General features: G+C 43.4%; 1 protein-coding gene across 4 annotated transcripts in view; it reads left to right on the top strand.

Annotated features, from left to right (window-relative positions):
- Window positions 1–18,028, top strand: part of LOC309333344 (phospholipid-transporting ATPase VB-like) — a 145,728-nt gene extending 127,700 nt beyond the window's left edge. Inside the window, exons 2-5 of one of the 4 annotated variants that reach the window (XM_081846715.1) lie at window positions 1,147–1,244; window positions 10,272–10,383; window positions 15,440–15,735; window positions 17,547–18,028. In XM_081846715.1, coding sequence (XP_081702841.1) covers window positions 15,458–15,735; window positions 17,547–17,745 — 477 coding nt within the window. In that variant the 5' untranslated portion in view covers window positions 1,147–1,244; window positions 10,272–10,383; window positions 15,440–15,457 and the 3' untranslated portion in view covers window positions 17,746–18,028. Of the gene's footprint in view, window positions 1–1,146; window positions 1,245–10,271; window positions 10,384–10,934; window positions 10,960–15,439; window positions 15,736–17,546 lie in introns of those variants that run through there. The other 3 variants (XR_014152466.1, XM_081846716.1, XM_081846717.1) reach the window with 3 other exon arrangements.
- Window positions 18,029–18,562: the final 534 nt, after the last annotated feature.

Below are 18,562 nucleotides of genomic sequence, written 5' to 3'. Positions count from 1 at the left end.
GTAGAATCATGCATGATCAGGAGCCTAAATTGCAGAAAGCCTCCAAGAGGACATCAGCCTGCCCATTGCAGACATTAGCCCTTCAAGACAAGGGAGAGTTGGAAGGGGTGGGACTGGGCAGCACATCTGCACTCTTCCTCATGCTGGTCTAACCACATGGGGAAATTGCATGTTACCTATTCATAGATGGGCAGCATTTGAACAATATCCTTATACTGGAGAAAAGCATTCACGTTCAAACATGGAACAGAAGCCTCTGTCCCTGCAATGGCTTTCTCATTCATTTCGCTGGGAGTGGGAGATCTACAATAACATTGCTTTTCACCCATGGGTGAATCTGCTGCCTTGACTGAAAGAATGAGGTGGCCTGCACATGCAACACGTCCACTTGTACATGGCTTAGATTGAAAATTGCCACCTGGTTATCACAAATTATGCAGGATTATGATGTCTGGCTGGCACACAGGCTATGAAGCTATCCAAACAGTAGAGAAGCCTGCCAGAAGTATAGCCACAAGCCAAGCATATAATTCAAGCATTAACACCACTAAGAAAGTTTGTGAATATGCCATTTGCAAAGAGCAAAGTAAAACTGACCACATTTAAACTCTCTTCCAAAAGCTGCCAGATTTGAATCCTGCCTGCAACATTTGGATGTTAACAGTTTTCCTTGGTCATAATGTGCAGCAGTTACACCACCTGCCCCTAACCCTTAGTCCTGCCTCATTTCTGTTTATAGACACTTGGTTTCCCACCTCGCTGCTACTCTGGTGCCATTGCCTCCCACCTTTATTTCATTTCCAGCCAATCCAGGCCCACATGGTTGATGTGATGACAATACAGTGCCACATAGCCAATCAGATTTGGATGCAGAGTAACATCATGCAGAGGGAAATCATATGGGAGGGAAGGAAGAGAAATGGCCCTGTCCCTGTTCTAAAAGGTCAGCCTTCTCTGTTTTGGAGCAGCTGACCCAATGCTTTGTGCCTTGGAGCTGTACACTGGCACTCCCTTTTCAATGGGACATAAAAGTTTTACACATTGGGAACTCTTCAAAACCAAAGGCACCCCCTCCATCCTCATTTCAGCTCAATTCTAACTGAAATTGACTTTTCATCTGTAATGGAAACTGCCTTTCACTTTCAGAAGCTACAACTGTGTGTAATCTCAAGAACATCTCAATATAATGGAGTGAATTGAAGAAGAAGGAAAAACAATTCTGTCCCCAGAGTTGATAGGAAAAGGTAATCATTTGGTTTACATTTTCTGCGGATTTCATGACTCCTGTCCCCCCTAAAGGTGACCAGGAAAAAATACCTTAGGTGGGAGCAGAGGCTTGGCTATGGCTTTATTTGATCCTTTTCTTACCCAGTTTGTAGCTGCAGCCTGCAAATTCTTTAGTCAGGAACCTTCCACTTAAGCTTGTTCCACAAGCAGCCTTTAGATTCAGTGTCAAACCAGCAGCAGCATCCCAAGGGACCAGGAGACAACTCAGGCTGACTTGCATCCTCATTTGGTCCTGGTCTGGTCACTCAAGTGGGGAGGATGCTTATTCCAGGCCAGGTAGACAGTTGCCAGGTGACCCACACCTTCCATTCTCAAATTTTAGTGCTGTATTACTATTGAATGTGCCCACAATACACCCCCCCCCCAAAAAAATAACCCCAACTAAAGCAAGCAACAATATTTTTTAATCAAATTTTGTAGCATATCCGTAGAAGCAGGCTCTCTGGATATGCCAAAATGTGCTTCTTGGATAAGCATGCATTATTTAATATAAGCCTGGCAAAGAGAACAGCCCATGACTGCTTATCCTCCTATATTATTGCCCATGTTCTTGTTCTCCATGAGCATGGGATGTGGTAGCTGCAGTGAAACAGCATGAGCAGAAGGTTTCAGATGGCCTGTGATGTGTGAAGAGTACCGATTCCAAGCGTCTCTGGTTGAAAGGTCTAATTCAGTTGGCACGAATGCTCATCTTTAGCTGTGTATCTGGAAGCAGAAGCCTGTCTATTAGCCAAAAGCACTGATGTGAATGCTGATGAGAAATGAGAGGGGAAAGTACTCTGTCAGCCTGCTGGAGCCCTTACAGCTGCATGAGCATCCCTCAGGGTCTTCTTACTGAGAGGCGTGTGCACTGGAGAAGCATGGAAAGTCAACCTATTGGCATCTTTATTGTTGATGCTACGGGGCTTTTTGCATTTAGTGGTGGTAAAGGTTAGTGCCTTCCTTAATGAATAAACTTCAGCAGGAGTATTGTTTAGAAATGCATATTTACATTTATCAAATCCAGGATTGAAAATAAAAAAGAGCTATCAAGTCAGGTCAAGTCAAGGACCATTGGTTTGCCAACTGTAGACAGTCAGTGTGGAAACAGACTATCTCTTGTTGTGCGTTCCTTCCCACCATCTGTTACTCTGATCAGGGAGTTCACAGCTGATAGCCATTGACATGCACATCCTTCTTCTTTTATTCAGTTTTTAAAATCTGAAATCAGCCCCCCCAATAATTTAAGAAAATTATTAGTTATATTATGCTTTGTAAAATCACAAAATTATGTTGGTATTTTTTATTTTCCTTGTTTGACGATAGTTACCTTTTAAAATACATTCAGTAATGAGTTAAAACAAATAATTATTACGGTAGTAAAAGAGGCGGCGCGAGTAGTTTTGCTCGGTGCGTGCAACTGGCCCAGCCCCTCTTTCCTTTTCCTCTCTTCTGCTCTCCCACCAGGCGCCTGAGGGAGAGTTACTTAGCGGTTCTGAGGAGCCGCTGTTGTTTCGGCAGGGGAAAAACCACCGCCCGCGAACCGCCGAGCTCCCTCTCTCTCTCTCTCTCTCTCGCTATGGCCAAGGAGGAGAAGAAGCCCTTCAGCCAGTCTATGGCCGAGTGGTGGAGGTTCATCTACAACCGCCAACAGCGGCGAGTTCCTGGGGTGAACGGCCAAGAGCTGGGGTGAGGAGGGCGAGCGAGCGAGCGAGCGCGCGCGGGGGGGGAAGGGAGGGGAGGGGGCGGCCGGCACGAGGGGCGGTGGGAGGCGAGGCACGGCGGGCACTTGCCTTGCCCACCACGCATCTCTCTCCTTCTCGGTCTCTCTCCCTCCCTCAGCTGGCGAGGGGGCCACGAGGTGGGCGGCAGCAGCAGCAACGGGCCGGGAGCGGCTCTTAGAAAACTTCCCGGGGCAGGACCCTGGTATGGGCCCCCCCAATATTTTTTATAAGTCGGCGCCCCTGCTCTCTGGTCACCCCATGTCTCCACAATTAGAGGTTACAATGAGTTCAAACTGAGTCCTGTTTAGAAGAATGAATTAACAACTTTATGATACTTGGAACAAGGATCCCACTGGCATTCAAGAAACTGGTGAGACAGGGCAGATATAAAATCTTGGTGCCCGGATGTTGCTAGTGAAACACCCCCTTCTGTCCAGCTCCTAGTCTTGTGCTCTACTTCTGACTCCTTGGCTGGATCGTTCCCCTCCTCCTTCAACAACCCTGTCTTTGATCTTCTCATTGCTGTGCTGGACAGCTCCCAGGCCTCACTGGCAAGACAGAAAATCTCAGGTTGCTTCCAGACAACCTGCTTTTGAGCATTCATCATGATTTGTTTGCACAATTCTGTGGACAGATTATCTGCAACACTAGTTGTTTACTGAACATCTATGCTGATTTCTTTGCAGGGAGGCTACACAATGTTGCATCAAGCAGTTGTTATATCACATTTTCCAGTACATTTTCCCCATCATTTTCCTTACTGCAAAATGTCCAAGAGTGGTTGAAGTGATTGTGTTGCACAAATTTAATTGTGCAAACTGAATTTGCTGGAATATGATTCAATCTCACACACAAAATAGCAAGAGTTGAGAAGCACCCTCAGTCAAGCAGCTCTGTGTTGGCAGGAATGAAACATCTGTCTTGGAAAAACCATCTAGGTTAGTGGCCTACAGCATATGTCACATCACAGCATTTATATAATTTCTTCTCTTGGGTGCTTCTTTTTCATACTCAGTTATGAAACTCAGAAACAGACTGGATGATAATGGCAAGATGTGTTCCCAATATTCAGTCCCAGCTGCTAGCCTATAAGCTATGATGTGAACTAATTACAATCTTCAAAGGAAGCTCCATGTGCAGTGCATTGCAGTAGTCTAACCTGGAGGTTAGTGGGACATGGATGACTGTAGTCTGGTTAACCATATTAATTGCTCCTTTCAGTTATTTATGAGGGTTAATCTACCCAACCATTTTTTGAAAAGCACCTTCCTGAAATGTCTGCAGTGATAGCCCTAGATCAGATCCCATAGAGTCATACATACCAATCTTTTGATATATATGCTTTGTCTCTTTCTTGAGGTTTGGGTAAGGTTTTTTTTGGGGGGGGGAATGTGAAAAGTAAAATAAAAAGCACACCCCTCATCTTTTGAAGGAGACAGAGATAAGGAGGGAAATGCAAGGGACATATCAGGCCCTACCTATAGAGAATAGTATTGATGTCCCATGTGAAAAGCTTTTGCAATCCTTTGTAAAGTACATTATTTCATTATTTAATGGGAGTAAGTGTCATTGAACACTTCTGAATAATCATGGACAGGCTTGCTCTGCATTTTATGGAAAGTTACAGTGAATTAAAAATAGAAATTCATATACTCTTCAAACTAGGACAACCTTACAACACCATAACAAAACACACATAGTTGGAAACAACTATGATTCTTGAAGCATGTAAAAAAAGAATGAAAGCCCATAGAATGAGTAGTGCATATGGTCCAACTAGGTTGGCAGAATGACTATTGCACAATTTATTTAAATTCCGGCATCTGTGACCAAATATCCATATTGACTTTTATTCCAGTTACATGTAAAGCTTGTAGGCATGGATAAAAGGGGACATAATTTGTATGTTGGAAAGGTTCTCTGTTGTCTATGATGTCCTTTTTGGTATGGTTTGCTATGTTTTTAGATCCAGAGCACCATCTTCCGTCATGTTACACATTGAAACAAGGAATACCCTGTAGCATCCCCTGCAGCGAACTTTGAAGTTCAGTGGTTTACAAACATGGAAATGCTTACCACAGCAAAAGCAGAAATATACAGAGGTGACTTTGGATTGGTATGAATTATTCTCACAACCTTATGGCCATGTTTTCTTTAGTCCTGCTATATCTGTCTGCAGTGATGGAACTAGTTATTTAAACTGAGGCAAAATGGCCCCAAACAATGCTGTTTGCAGGCTGCAAGCCACCAACTCCTGTTATTTGTGGCAATTCTTTGGGGGCATTCTTGTGGTGGGGAAGTAGCAATATCCTGATTAAGTTTTTTCACAACCCCAACCATGGTGCTTTAATAAAAAACAAACCAACCATTGGCCAGATTTCCCCAACTTTTCAGAGCCATACAGCTGGAATTTTCAAAAGTGCCATGAGCACTACCACAAAATGGCTGCCATGGGAGACACCCCCAGTCACAATTTCTTGGGAGTATCCCCTGCTTGGTTATACTCTGTGTATGTGTGTTTCTTGAACACTAAAAGGAAGGGAGGCAAGCCAGAAGGAAGAAAAACAAACACACAGGGCTGGGAAAACAAATACTGACTCCCCAGGAAGAGTGGGAGAAGCCACCACCCCCAAGAGGAGGGGGGGGACACTGGAGAAGGATGATGAACATAAACAGAAGAGAGTGGGGAACTTAACAATCTACCCCTTGAGGGCAGGGAAAAACAAAAACATATAAAGAAACCCAGAGAGAAGGGTAGGAAACAAAGCAAACAAAGGCTTCACAGGGGCTGGGGGAGGCTTTCATATGAGTACTTCATTGGGGACATCAGCCCTAGGCCTTCTCTCTTCACCTGCCCACATGTAATAGGCCCAATCTGCACTATGTACCCTATTTAAAACAGTATCATAGCACTTGAAACAGAATCAGACCAGAATCCTGGGAAATGCAATTTGTTAAGGATGCTGTGAGTTGTTAGGCAACTCTTATTCCCCTCACAGAGCTACAATTCTCAAAGTTCCCTGGAAAGAGGGATTGATTGTTAAGGCACTTTGGGACCTTCCATGCCAGCAAGACTGCACTACTAAATGTGCTTTACTGTGTTAGGTTACAGGTATAAAGAGAATAAAAGACACTTCTCCGCTTGACATGCTGCTCTCATAAGCATCTCACCAAGCTGATATCTGGCAGTTTCTATCAGTACATTATATGACCGTGGGAGGCCCATTTGCATCTTCGTCTAAGGTGTGTGCAGCTGGCCCATCCTTGTTATGTTATTGACAGTTCGCCCTGCTCTGTTGTAATTACGGCAACAGTAACAATGGAAGTGGCATGGATTTTCCTTTTTGTCTTCATTTATCTGTATGAATTAAATGTATTATACAGTCTTGGAAAGCCCACCTTGCATTTCTATTTAGGCGTGTGCCCAATTGACCCAACCTAGTTCTGCTGATAACTTGCCCTGCTGTGTTGTAATTTATGCACTGTGGTCTAAACCACTGAGCCTAGGGCTTGCTGATCAGAAGGTCGGCGATTCAAATCCCCGCGATGGGGTAAGCTCCCGTTGCCTGGTCCCTGCTCCTGCCCACCTAGCAGTTCGAAAGCACGTCAAAGTACAAGTAGATAAATAGGTACTGCTCCAGTGGGAAGGTAAACGGTGTTTCCGTGTGCTGCTCTGGTTCGCCAGAATCTGCTTAGTCATGCTGGCCACATGACCCGGAAGCTGTCTGCAGACAAATGCCGGTTCCCTTGGCCTATAGAGCAAGATGAGCACCGCAACCCCAGAGTCGTCCGCGACTGGACCTAATGGTCAGGGGTACCTTTACCTTTACCTTTAACTGTGAAAATGGGCATGGGTTTTCATAATCATCCATTTATTCATGTGCCACTTTCTCCCCAGATTGTGCCCAAAGCAGCTTATAACATGCTAAACTTAAAACCACACACACACACACCTGGCAATAGTACTTTAAATCGAAGCCTAGGGAAAATATGCAAGTTTGTTGTGCAGTGATGTACTGTGAGAAATGGGGAGAGGAATGTGTCCTATTTCTGACCTGAAAACAAGACTTGGGTGAATTTCAAGCCTTGGAGCCTTGGGGAAACTGTTTATGGATGTTTAGAATAAATAAAATCCCTCCTAGATCAGGATCTGTTTGCACCACAGCCTCACTGCCACAGTTTCTAAAGCTACCCTTGAGGGTACATTTTCTTTATGTCTGTCATCAAATAAAACTAGGGAAGTTATGTATTTAGAAACAAAGCTGGGGAGTCATTAATAAGGCTCTAGGTTACAAGGAACTCTTTATGGTTCTTTCTCTATTTGGATTGATGGGGACATTGCTTGAGAGCCATTTTTCTTCAGCATCAATTTCCTTCCCTTGGTGTGAATGATTGTTTGTCTGCTGACAGCTGGCAGTGTGATCAGCACACAAACTGTTCATAAATGTAACTGCTTTCAAGAGAGCTATTTGTACAGGCGGGAAAGCTTGACGTCTAATAGAAGAAACTAGTAGGCAGGGTATTTAGATTGTAAAATAAATCCGTAGCTGGTTAGAGATTGGCTGTAGCTTAGAATGGCTCACTCCCCTATTAGAAGCAGAAACTATGTGTGTTGTTTTGCCTTGGTTTGCTGGTGAGGAGCTTCTTCCTTGATACATTGGTAGTCTGTGCACCATCTCCCACTCCAGGTGCCAGATGTATTTTTGCTAATTATTCAGTAACCCAGGTAGTCAGGTATAAGCTGTAACCCATGATATTCCATGATAGTCATACTTGGTGTGGACCCATTGAAATTTATGGGCATTAATTTCAGTGGATCTATTTTGAGTATGCTTAACACTGAATATCAACATAGGAAAGCAAAACTCCAAATTCTGTTTCCAGGCAATCCATTTTCTGTGCATGCGCACATGTGTACGCACACACACAAAGTGAAATGCCATGGCTCACAATAATTATGCAAATTGAGCCTAACATGAACCCTTTTGCTTTCTTTAGCTGCTAGTGGGAAAGAGAAAGGGGCTGTATGGAGCCATAATGACCGCTCCCTGCTTAAAATGGGGGGCACCCTTTGCATGGACGTGCGCAGCCCCTAGATCTGGAGCGGCTCCATCAGCATAGGCTTGGCTTGCCTTCCCTCAGGTGGGATACCTGGAGGTCTCCGCCTACCTCAGTCAGTTGTCCAATCCCACCTGGGGGAAGCGTTGCCAAGGAGACCAGGCCAGGTAGGGGAGGGATTACCTGCCCACACAATAGAGGGAGGATCTTACCTGGGAATCCTCACTTGGCTCCAGAGCTTCTCCCACCCTACCCACCCTCAGTTAATGTCTTATTTTGCAGGTTAACTTTTCTTCACAGGTTTTGCAGGTTAACTTTTCTTCACAGGTATGCGGGCGCTGCTACGTCAAGGTCGCTGTTAAAGGGCCGGAAAGGAATTTCCCTGCATTGGCAGGTTTCACCTTTCCCGTAGCAAAACGTCACAACTTTGGCGGTATCAGGCCTTGGGCGGAATCCTTTAGTCCATCTTCCTCTTTGCGGAGGCGATACCAGGGTTCCCCGTTAAAGGGGTTTCTGAAGGGAGGCTTTGACCGTACGCCGAAAGGTTGTCATTGCTCTCCCCTGCGGCGGCGGCGTAACGGGGGCGGCTATCTCTGCTTGAACATATGTTCTCCAGAGCCGGCCCATCCCCCCCACACACACACTGGATAACCCTGATGCTCCCTAGGTCCCTGGCTGGGGAGGGAGAACGCCCAATGCCTGAGCCAAGGTCTACCCACATTTGAAATTTAATAAAGTTGTGGCCAATTTAATCCCATAGCACGTTGTCTTGAGTCGTTATTCCACATGACGGGGGGGACCGCTCGGGATCTGGGGACTCCGCCTGTCCACGCAAAATATTTTCTTCAGAGCCACAAGCTGGATATAGACAAGCTACAGGCCTGTATAAGTGTGTGTAAGCAATATTCCCTGTTGAGTATGAATAGAATCCTAACACCTAAAAATGGCCCATTTAATACGTGGCTACAATAATCCCCAATTGAGTGTTGTGTATGTTGGGCAGGCTATAATGAATAGGTGTGCGAGTTTCAGTCATGTGACAACAAGTGCAGCAAAAGTCATAAATGAATCACGATTGGTGAAACACACCTTTGACTGCTGGAGAAGATGGGACATTTTAAAACTCTTTATTTGAGAAGCATGTTCTTACTGAGGCATGTTTGTTGAGGCAGTTTATCTCAGTCAAATATCATATAAAGGCAGCTTTGCACTTTATATGGTGTACGCTCAAGCTTTTAAAGTGTGCTCCTAAAATGTAAAGACATGTCCTTCCAAGGACATGGATCATAGTGGCAGGCAATAGCACTTGGCAGGCTGGCTCTGCTTTTCTTACCTCCCATGGTGAGGGGGGTGCTCTGACTGGAGAGTTACCTCAGCTTTGTGACAGGGGAGAGAAAGGTTACGCCTCTCTTCCTCATGTGCTGTGTTCCCAGTGAAAATTGCCACTACATCCTTAGTGTTATGGCAGTTTGTTTAAGTTTTTCTGTTGTGCTTGTAAGTCTCTTTGAGTGAATTGCCATAATAATGATAACAATCAGTGCTTTTCTTCTAGAAAAAGAACGGTGCAGTCAAACCTCGGTTTCCAAACACTTCCGTTATCATACGTTTCGGCTCCCGAACGCCAAAAACCCGGAAGTAAATGTTCCGGTTTTTGAATGTTTTTCAGAAGCTGAACATCCGATGGAGCTTCCGCTTGAGTGCAGAAAGCTCTTGCAACCAATCAGAAGCTGTGCCTCAGTTGTTGAACATTTTGGAAGCCAAACGGGCTTCCGGAACAGATTACGTTTGACAACCGAGGTTTGACTATACATTGGGTACCCCCAGAAAAAAGCACTGAGAATAATAATATTAAAGGGAACAAACACTTCCTGAGACACATTTAACATAACATACAGTTAGACCCCTAGCTGTATCAGAGACACCAATAATAGTTCACCAATGGTTTTGCAAATCCCAGCTTATATTTTACACACGGCAGACACAGGCAACTTAACAGCCTGGAAATCATACCTGTTACAATGGATGTGCCACCCACTTCTCCACACTAGTCTGATTATTTCCACCCCATCCACGCACCCTTCATTATAATTTGTGACCTAAATTAAAGCAGTTACTCTAACAGAGGCTTTTCCAGGGCCTTGGACCATTAATATTTCCTCAGGCCCCTGAAAATGCCTTGCATAGAACATTCTGATCTCAGTTGTCTCCTTTGCATCACTTTAGCTGGAAGCTTTGTGATGATACCTACTTATGAAAGGTCTTTTCCGACTGAACACTTTGGGATGCAAGTAATTTTGTGAGGATGAAAATTCACTGAAAATAATTTCAGAACAAGGTGAGTTAAGACTGTAATAACATTATCTAATTGAAAATCCCTTTAAGGCCTTTGAGACCATATTATAATAACCTGGCTGATTAATTTATAGGCAGCAGAGATTTGGAACATAGAGCACAGCTGGACACTGGCCAGTCTGATGTGGTCAAAATCAGCTAATGAGAGAGTTTCAGTCTGGTAACTGAGATACTTAATGAAAGGGGGATGTGAAAATGGAAATTAATTATTTCTTGTAGTTAAAAGGACAACCTTTGAAGTTAGTATACCTATGGCAGGCAACTTAGTGTGACACTTCACAAATCAAACAACCCAGAAGAGGAACTTTAGAAAACTAAAATTCATTAACACTTTAAACTAGCACTTTTTTAAAAAAAAAAATGTAAGTTTTTTAACTATTTTAAACTGTGTTCTAAATTACTGTCCTGGGACCTCAGGATGAAGGGCAGGTAATAAAACATCATCATCATCATCAACAACAACAACAACAACAACAACAACAGTATAACGAACAAGTGTTTTTCTTTTTCTTTTTCCTTGTGGTCTCCTTTTAGGTATATATAACATCCAACAAGCAGGTACTTCTTGAATCCTCTGAAGAGTTATTGTTCAGCTCTTGCTTTGCTTGTTTGCTATCTAAATAAAATTGTAGGGAATGTATATGAAGGCTGGCTATTTATTGCATTGGAATTTGACTCCAGTGCCAAGGTTAACACCCTCTTCTTACAAAACCCATTGCAAGTACTCCTGAGTACAGGTAGAGCCAGATGTCATCAGAGAAGCAGACTGGTATCTGGTCTTCAAAACTTGTCGACTATTTATAGCCCTTGTTTCCTTTGTCTTTGGGGCTCTTCCACAGCTCCATTGGCCCCGCCGCTTTTCCCTGGGGAAACTGGCAGCTTACCACTGAACAGATCAAACAGCAATCGGGTTTTCTGTGCATTGCCGTTTGCTCCAATTTGGTGACAAAGAGCGTGCTTTTCGGGGGAAAGATGTGCGGCAAATGCAATACTACTCAGACTCATGACTAGAAAGCATAGGACAAGCAGAAAAGACCCCTACTTTCTCGCCATGGAAGAAGCGAAAGTATGGATGAACCAGGGCTGGATTTAGTTTGATGAAGCCCTAAGCTACTGAAAGTAATGGGGCCCTTTATATGTCCAGCTATCCTTTGTCAACAACAAATTGTCACTGTTTTTTGTGTTGAATATATGCCATGTGGTAATTTAAGGACCTAATAGGTATCTAAAGCCATTTGCACATAAAAAATATGTATTTTATCAAAGTAATTGTTGAACTGAAATACAATTAAGAAGTATATTGGGGGGGCAAGAGAGTGGGGCCCTAGGCTATAGCTTGTTTAGCCTATACGTAAATCCAGCACTGGGATGAACCCTATGTCAGAGCTACCTCCAAAGTTGCAGTTTTTCCAGCCAGGGGCGTAGGAAGGGGGTGCAGGGGGTGCAGTCTGCCCCGGGTGTCATCCTTGAAAGGGGTGACAAAATGGTACAACGCGGGGGGCAGCACTTACCGCGAGGCCTGGCCTGCAGCGCACCCGAACCACGCATTTCTCCTGGGAGTGACGCGGTGGCTCGGGCCCCCGTGCTACCCAAAACGGCAGCCGGGGGCTTGCGTCTGCCAGGCGGACTCCGTGGGCAGCTCACTGTGCTGCCCCCCTGGGCGGATCACCGCACACCCCCCCCCCAGGTGGATCACCACAGCACCCCCATGCACAGATCGCCACGGTGCCCCCATGCTTGGATTGCCATGGCCCCCTGCTCCCGTGGGCAGATCGCCCCACCCTGCAGCTCTGGGTGCTGGAGCTGCTAGCTACACCCCTGCTTCCAGCTACAATCTTGAGGGGTTACATTAAATAAAAGTGATGTTAGGAAGGTACTCCTATAAAACTGAAGGCCCCAAAGGACAAACTACTTGGTATGATAAACACACTTTTAAAAACATGTGCTAAAACTTGGAAAGGAAATACTGCAGTGGAGCCCTGAGTCAGAAAGTGCTCCCGATCTGGTTAGTGGCTCACACCAGTTTTCTACCCCAAATCCCTCCCGCTGCTGTTTACCAGCAAAATTGCAAGCAGATGGGGAGATGGGGGATACTTAGCAAGAAATAGTTGCTTTTCCTTCATGATAAGCATGTGTTTTACAAACTGTAGTTATGCAGTTTTGCCATAAGCTTTCATCCAAAGGGTTTATCTGGAAAAAAACATTCCCTTTTTTCCAAAACTGTAACATCAGGGGCTGCCTTCAGTGCTCTTCTGGTGCATTTGTACCTTGCCAACCACATCACCATTTTACCCCTCGGTCTCCAAGTACAGCAATTTAAATTTCTTAAGTCTATTGACTTTAGTAGGTCTACTCTGAATATGACTGGCACTGGATACCAACCATTCGTCTGATTCTCTGTAATAATTTCATGATACTTTATTATTTCAGATTGTTCACTGGTTCGGTTTTTTAATGATAAGTGATATACAAATTTGTATAAATAAATAATTTGTATTTATGAATGAATTTGTATAAGTAAATAAAAAATGCAGTGCTCTGTTGAACATCTATCATGCCAATCATCCATCCTTGGTCAATACACATGTGCACAACCGTATTTGACAAGACTAGGATTATCACATGATTATCTGAACTTGTTGCTGCACTGTTTGTTTCAGGTAAATGAAAACCACAGAATTACAATTAGTCCATGCTTTCTCACTTTTTTGCTTAGGGACTTTTAATGAAGACACCAGGGCCTGGAGGCAGAAGTGGGAGCAAATGGGAAGAATACAAATGTCATTAATAGGTCAAACCAAGAACCCATCTAATCCAGAACTCTTATTTTCAACAGTGACCATTCACAAACAGGGGTAGTTTGTTGTTGTTGTTGTTGTTGTTGTTGTTGTTGTTGTTGTTGTTGTTGTTTAGTCGTTTAGTCATGTCCGACTCTTCGTGACCCCATGGACCAGAGCACGCCAGGCACTCCTGTCTTCCACTGCCTCCCGCAGTTTGGTCAAACTCATGCTGGTAGCTTCGAGAACACTGTCCAACCATCTCGTCCTCTGTCGTCCCCTTCTCCTTGTGTCCTCTATCTCTCCCAACAGCAGGGTCTTTTCCAGGGAGTATTCTCTTCTCATGAGGTGGCCAAAGTATTGGAGCCTCAGCTTCATGAGGGATAGTTGGTGCCTCTAAATTATAAGGACCAATCCACCCTTTTACCTCCTTACCAATTAATTTCTCCTTTAATTACATTTCTTCCAGAGGTTCATTCCTCCCCCTCCCCCTGGAAAAAAAGCATAAATTCTCTCAAACTCTCAGCTACTTAATTGCCATCTCTGATTTTTTCCCAACAAGAGAGACAAGTCCCAGGTTTTCGTGATCATTTCAGCTTCCTCTCACTCCCCTTCTTTCAGTTTTATTTATTTAACTAGAAATATTTATTAAACACTTAATAAAAATTCTAACTTCTGTACAGAAAATAATATAATGTAATTATCAGTAAGACACATAAAATCAACAAAAATTTAAAGACAAGCATAAATAACTATGACTATGACTGGGGAGGCTTACTGAAGTAAGAAAGGAAGTCTTTAGCAAGATTCTAAAACAGTTTGATGAGAGGTCCTGCCTAATGTTATTATTCCACATAAATGAATGATGAACCATCTTCATTTTTCACTCAGTTCAATGTCACGCCTAGCCAGCTTTTCCTGTCTTCCTTTGCCATTATTATTATTATTATTAGTAGTAGTAGTAGTAGTAGTACACTGTTCATCTGACTGGGTTGCCCTTCAGTTCAGACGCATCTCAGTATTTTTGGCCAGCTCTGCCTCCAGCTTAAGGAGGTGGGGAAACAAGAATGTGTAATTTAAAATGCAAAACACTGATTTATTTCGCTTGGATGTGCATCCTGATATTTTCATTGCTTTTATTGATCTTTCTCAAGACAGCAGGCTGCCTGTGCTTTGTGCAGCCCGACTGAGCACCTCAAACTGCTCGTAGGGAGAGCATGAAGGTGATGGCTATCCTCTCTGTCTCAGCTTCCCTCTTCCAATACTACCTCCCCAAACATGAATGTTCCACTGGGTTATAATGAGTAGTAGCCACTCCTGGCAATAACATAATAGCAGGAAGCAATGAAACAGCACCAAGTCTTCAGAATTGGTGGTACTGGTGGTTTCAGACCCTTTCATTTCCACATTCAGCGTAGCAGTTTTTTAAGGAGGAGACTACAATTTCTCAGGGGAGAAAAACATAACCTCCACCACCACTTTGTGACCAAGGGGGCAGTGTGTTGGGAGGCTCAGACACTTCACAGTGACCAGAGCAAGACCTCGAGCACACCACGGCCCCCATGGGCACCAGGTTGGCAACCTCTGGCTTACATGGTGTAGAGGTTAAAGGACATGCCTTTGCTTGCAGTTTCAATGCTTTTTTGGCACATAAGTCATTTTGTAAGTGACTTCAGTGCTTAAACTGAAGTAGATTTTTAAATTATTATTTTAGAATTAGACCATTAACTGGATTCAAGAACTGCTTGCTGCTTTGCGCTTTCTTCTAGGTTTTTTCCCCTCCACAAGTTGTGATCACTTCCAGCACTGAGGAAGCATGCAGTTTATTAGACTTTGATCTAATAAACAACTATATGCATATTTCATTCCACAGCATGCCAGATATCCTTTCCCCTGGTTTTCATATTGTAACATTTCGACATCTGCTGTGACTCAGTTCACTGTATGTTGGCATCACCTTCCCACTCTGTTTGTATGAAATGATCTCTGTATGGATATTGCAAAAACCCCTGTATGCATTTTAACAACAAAACTGTGGTTTATTCCAAACAGTTAAACAGTTTGTTCTTTCTCTTCTCAAAGTATTTTTATTGTACTTGTTAGTCTATGCAATTTGTTCTGGAAACACAATATTTGAAATTCAGGCAGCCAGTACATTAACTTGAGATGTTCATTTGCTGCCCTTAAGCTTCACTAGCAAGAAATGCATTTGCTCCCAAACTGGAATTGGTTTTCATTCCTTGTTATGTGTTTTTCTTTCAGGCAATTCCATAGGTGAAAATGGCTCTGTCAGTAGACTCTGCTTGGTATCGCTGGCAGTCTCGGTGGTCCGTAGAAGAGGTCTCCCAGACTCAGTTGGAATCAGCACCTCTGTTGTCAGCTGACAAAGAGAGGCAGAAATATGTCTTGGACAAATGGAGAGTTGTATTTCCCAGTAATGAGAGATTTCAGAAAGAATCAGAGAAAGTCTGTCGTGTTTATTCTGGAAATGGGATACGGACCACCAAGTACACTTTGCTGACTTTTATACCTCAAAATCTCTTCGAGCAGTTTCACAGGTATTTCTATACACACCACAACTATATAGATAAAAAGGTTTTGCATATATTTTCAGGGATGGAAAGGCATTCAGAAGAAATGCTAGAACGGTAAAGCAAAGCAAAAAGTGTTAGATGGGGTAGTTTGATTTAAAAAGCCTAACCTACGGTAGTTAAATCTGAAACCTCAATCAGTGTAGTGCACTGTAGAATTTAACAGAAAACTTTCCAGTTCTCATAGGGTGCAGCCAGGTTAGCTTGGAAAAAATACACAAAATATACCATATTTGATACGGCCAAACACCTACAACATTAAAAACAATAGAGTCCCATGGCAAACTAAATGTATTGTGGCAAAGACTACAGTCCACTATTTCAAATGTTTAATACCAATCAGTTACAACAACAGCAAAAACTATACTCATCCATAATTTAACCCTGGATGAAGATCCTTGTCTGGCATATATTACAGAGATATGGTTGGATGAAGCAGGAGTTCCGTTCCTGTCACAGCTATGGACAGTTAGTTTCCTAATACACCACTAATGAAGTAATTTGCAGGTGGAGGTCTAGTCACATGGATAAATAGAAATTTGGTTTCTGTCATCAAGTTCCCCTAGTATATGAATATATAGTATATAAAAATATGGTGACAGACCACATATGTAGCATGTGTGTTGTGGGTTTTGGGATCTAGGAATGGGTTGGGATTTTTACTTAGTGCACTGCGTGGCAAATTCCGTAAATTAGCTTATTGAGGTGATATAGAATTAGTGTTGAGATCTTTCTGATAGGGTAAAACCCTGTATTTCATGGCTGCCATGATAACCAAGAGACTAACCCAATATATTAAGGTAAAGGGACCCCTGACTGTTAGGTCCAGTCGCAGACGACTCTGGGGTTGCGGCCCTCATCTCACTTTAGTGGCCGAGGGAGCAAGCGTATAGCTTTCAGGTCATGTGGCAAGGATGACTAAGCCACTTCTGGCGAACCAGAGCAGCACACAGAAATGCTGTTTACCTTCCTGCCAAAGTGGTACCTATTTATCTACTTGCACTGTGTGCTTTCGAACTGCCAGGTTGGCAGGAGCAGGGACTGAGCAATGGGAGGTCACCCAGTTGCGGGGATTCAAACATCTGACCTTCTGATAGGCAAGCCCTAGGCTCTGTGGTTTAACCCATAGCACCACCTGCATCCCCACCCAATACTGTACTAGCCCACATATACTTCAGATCATGGTCTCAACTTGATTTTCTATTTCGATTGAACAAGGAGTGGCCTCGTATGGGGAGATTAAGTATCTTCTTTGTCCTTAGCAGACCATTCTTTAGTGAAGCCCAGCAGCTTGCAGCCTTTGAGGGGGTGAGCATCTCAAGAAGCTGATTGATCCAAGTAGTGCAGGGGTCAGCAAACTTTTTCAGCAGGGGGCTGGTCCACTGTCCCTCAGACCTAGTGGGGGGCTGGACAATTTGGGGGGGGGGATGAACCAATTCCTATGCCCCACAAATAACACAGAGATGCATTTTAAATAAAAGCACATATTCTACTCATGTAAAAACACCAGGCAGGCCCCACAAATAACTCAGAGATGCATTTTTTTTAAAAGGACACATTCTACTCATGTAAAAACACGCTGATTCCCAGACCATTTGTGGGCCGGATTTAGAAGGTAATTGGGCCAGATCCGTCCCCCGGGCCTTAGTTTGCCTACCCATGAATTAGTGTTTCAGATTTTTCCTGCTGTTGTTAACTACCCAAAAAGAACCAAATTAGGAAGTGGAAATCAAGTGTAAAATTATCAACCTCTTTTAATAGGATACAATTTTTTTTAGGCTGGCCAATGTCTATTTCCTGTTCTTGGTGATCATCAACTGGTTCCCACAGCTAGAAGTCTTCCACAGGGAGATCACAATGCTACCTTTGGTTGCTGTGCTTTTAGTTATCGCAGTTAAAGATGGTGCTGAAGATTTTAAGAGATACAGGTTTGATCAGCAAATCAATTCATCCAAGACTAAAGCATACAATAGGTAAGCCTTCTTCTGCTTCATTAACTAATACTCCAGATCTCCATTCCAGCACTCCATTCCAGCCTTTTCAGTACTGGCCCCGACTTGGTGGAATGCTCTGTCACAAGAAACTAGGGCCCTGTGGGACTTGACATTTTTCTGCAGGGCCTGCAAGACAGAGCTGTTCCATCTGGCCTTTGGTTTGAACTCAGTCTGACCCTTATGTTTTCCCTCCCCTTACGGTTTTGATTCATGGGCTACTTTTAAAATGAGGCTGCATTTTAAATTGCATTTTAACCTGTATTTTAAATTGGTACTTTTTTTCCCTATTATGATTTTACTGTAATTTTACTGGTGTTAGCTGCCCTGAGGCCGGCTCTGGCCGAGGAGGGCGGGGTATAAATAAATTTTATTTTTATTTTTATTTTTATTATTACAATTATATAACCAGCAATCATATTCTGTAGTAGGTGATTTCTGCTTTAAAAATCATGTTGAAATCCTCTTCTGGCTCTAGATGGCATCTTAAATATTTATTTTGGCAAACATATTAGAAAACCATTCTAGTGTTATGCTGGGATTACTTGAATTCCTGCCAGACTGCAACTACCAGCCTGCATGCTTCTACAGGAGACACATATCTCTACAGAGTTGTGTGTTTTTGTTGCTGTTGACAAAAGGGATATGTAACTTCCAAGGCTCCTAGTGCCCACCAAGGAGGAATCTGCTTGGCCACTGTGAGAACAGGATGCTGGACTAGATGAACCATCATTCTGATCCAACAGGCTCATCTTACGTTCTTATGGCCAAACAAAGCACTTAGGCACCAGGGAGGAATTCTG

The sequence above is a fragment of the Podarcis erhardii genome (assembly GCF_964252035.2).
Source record: "Podarcis erhardii genome assembly, chromosome: 2".
Lineage (NCBI taxonomy): Eukaryota > Metazoa > Chordata > Lepidosauria > Squamata > Lacertidae > Podarcis > Podarcis erhardii.
Note: the sequence above shows the minus strand (reverse complement) of the source record. Positions and strands in the feature narration are given on the sequence as shown.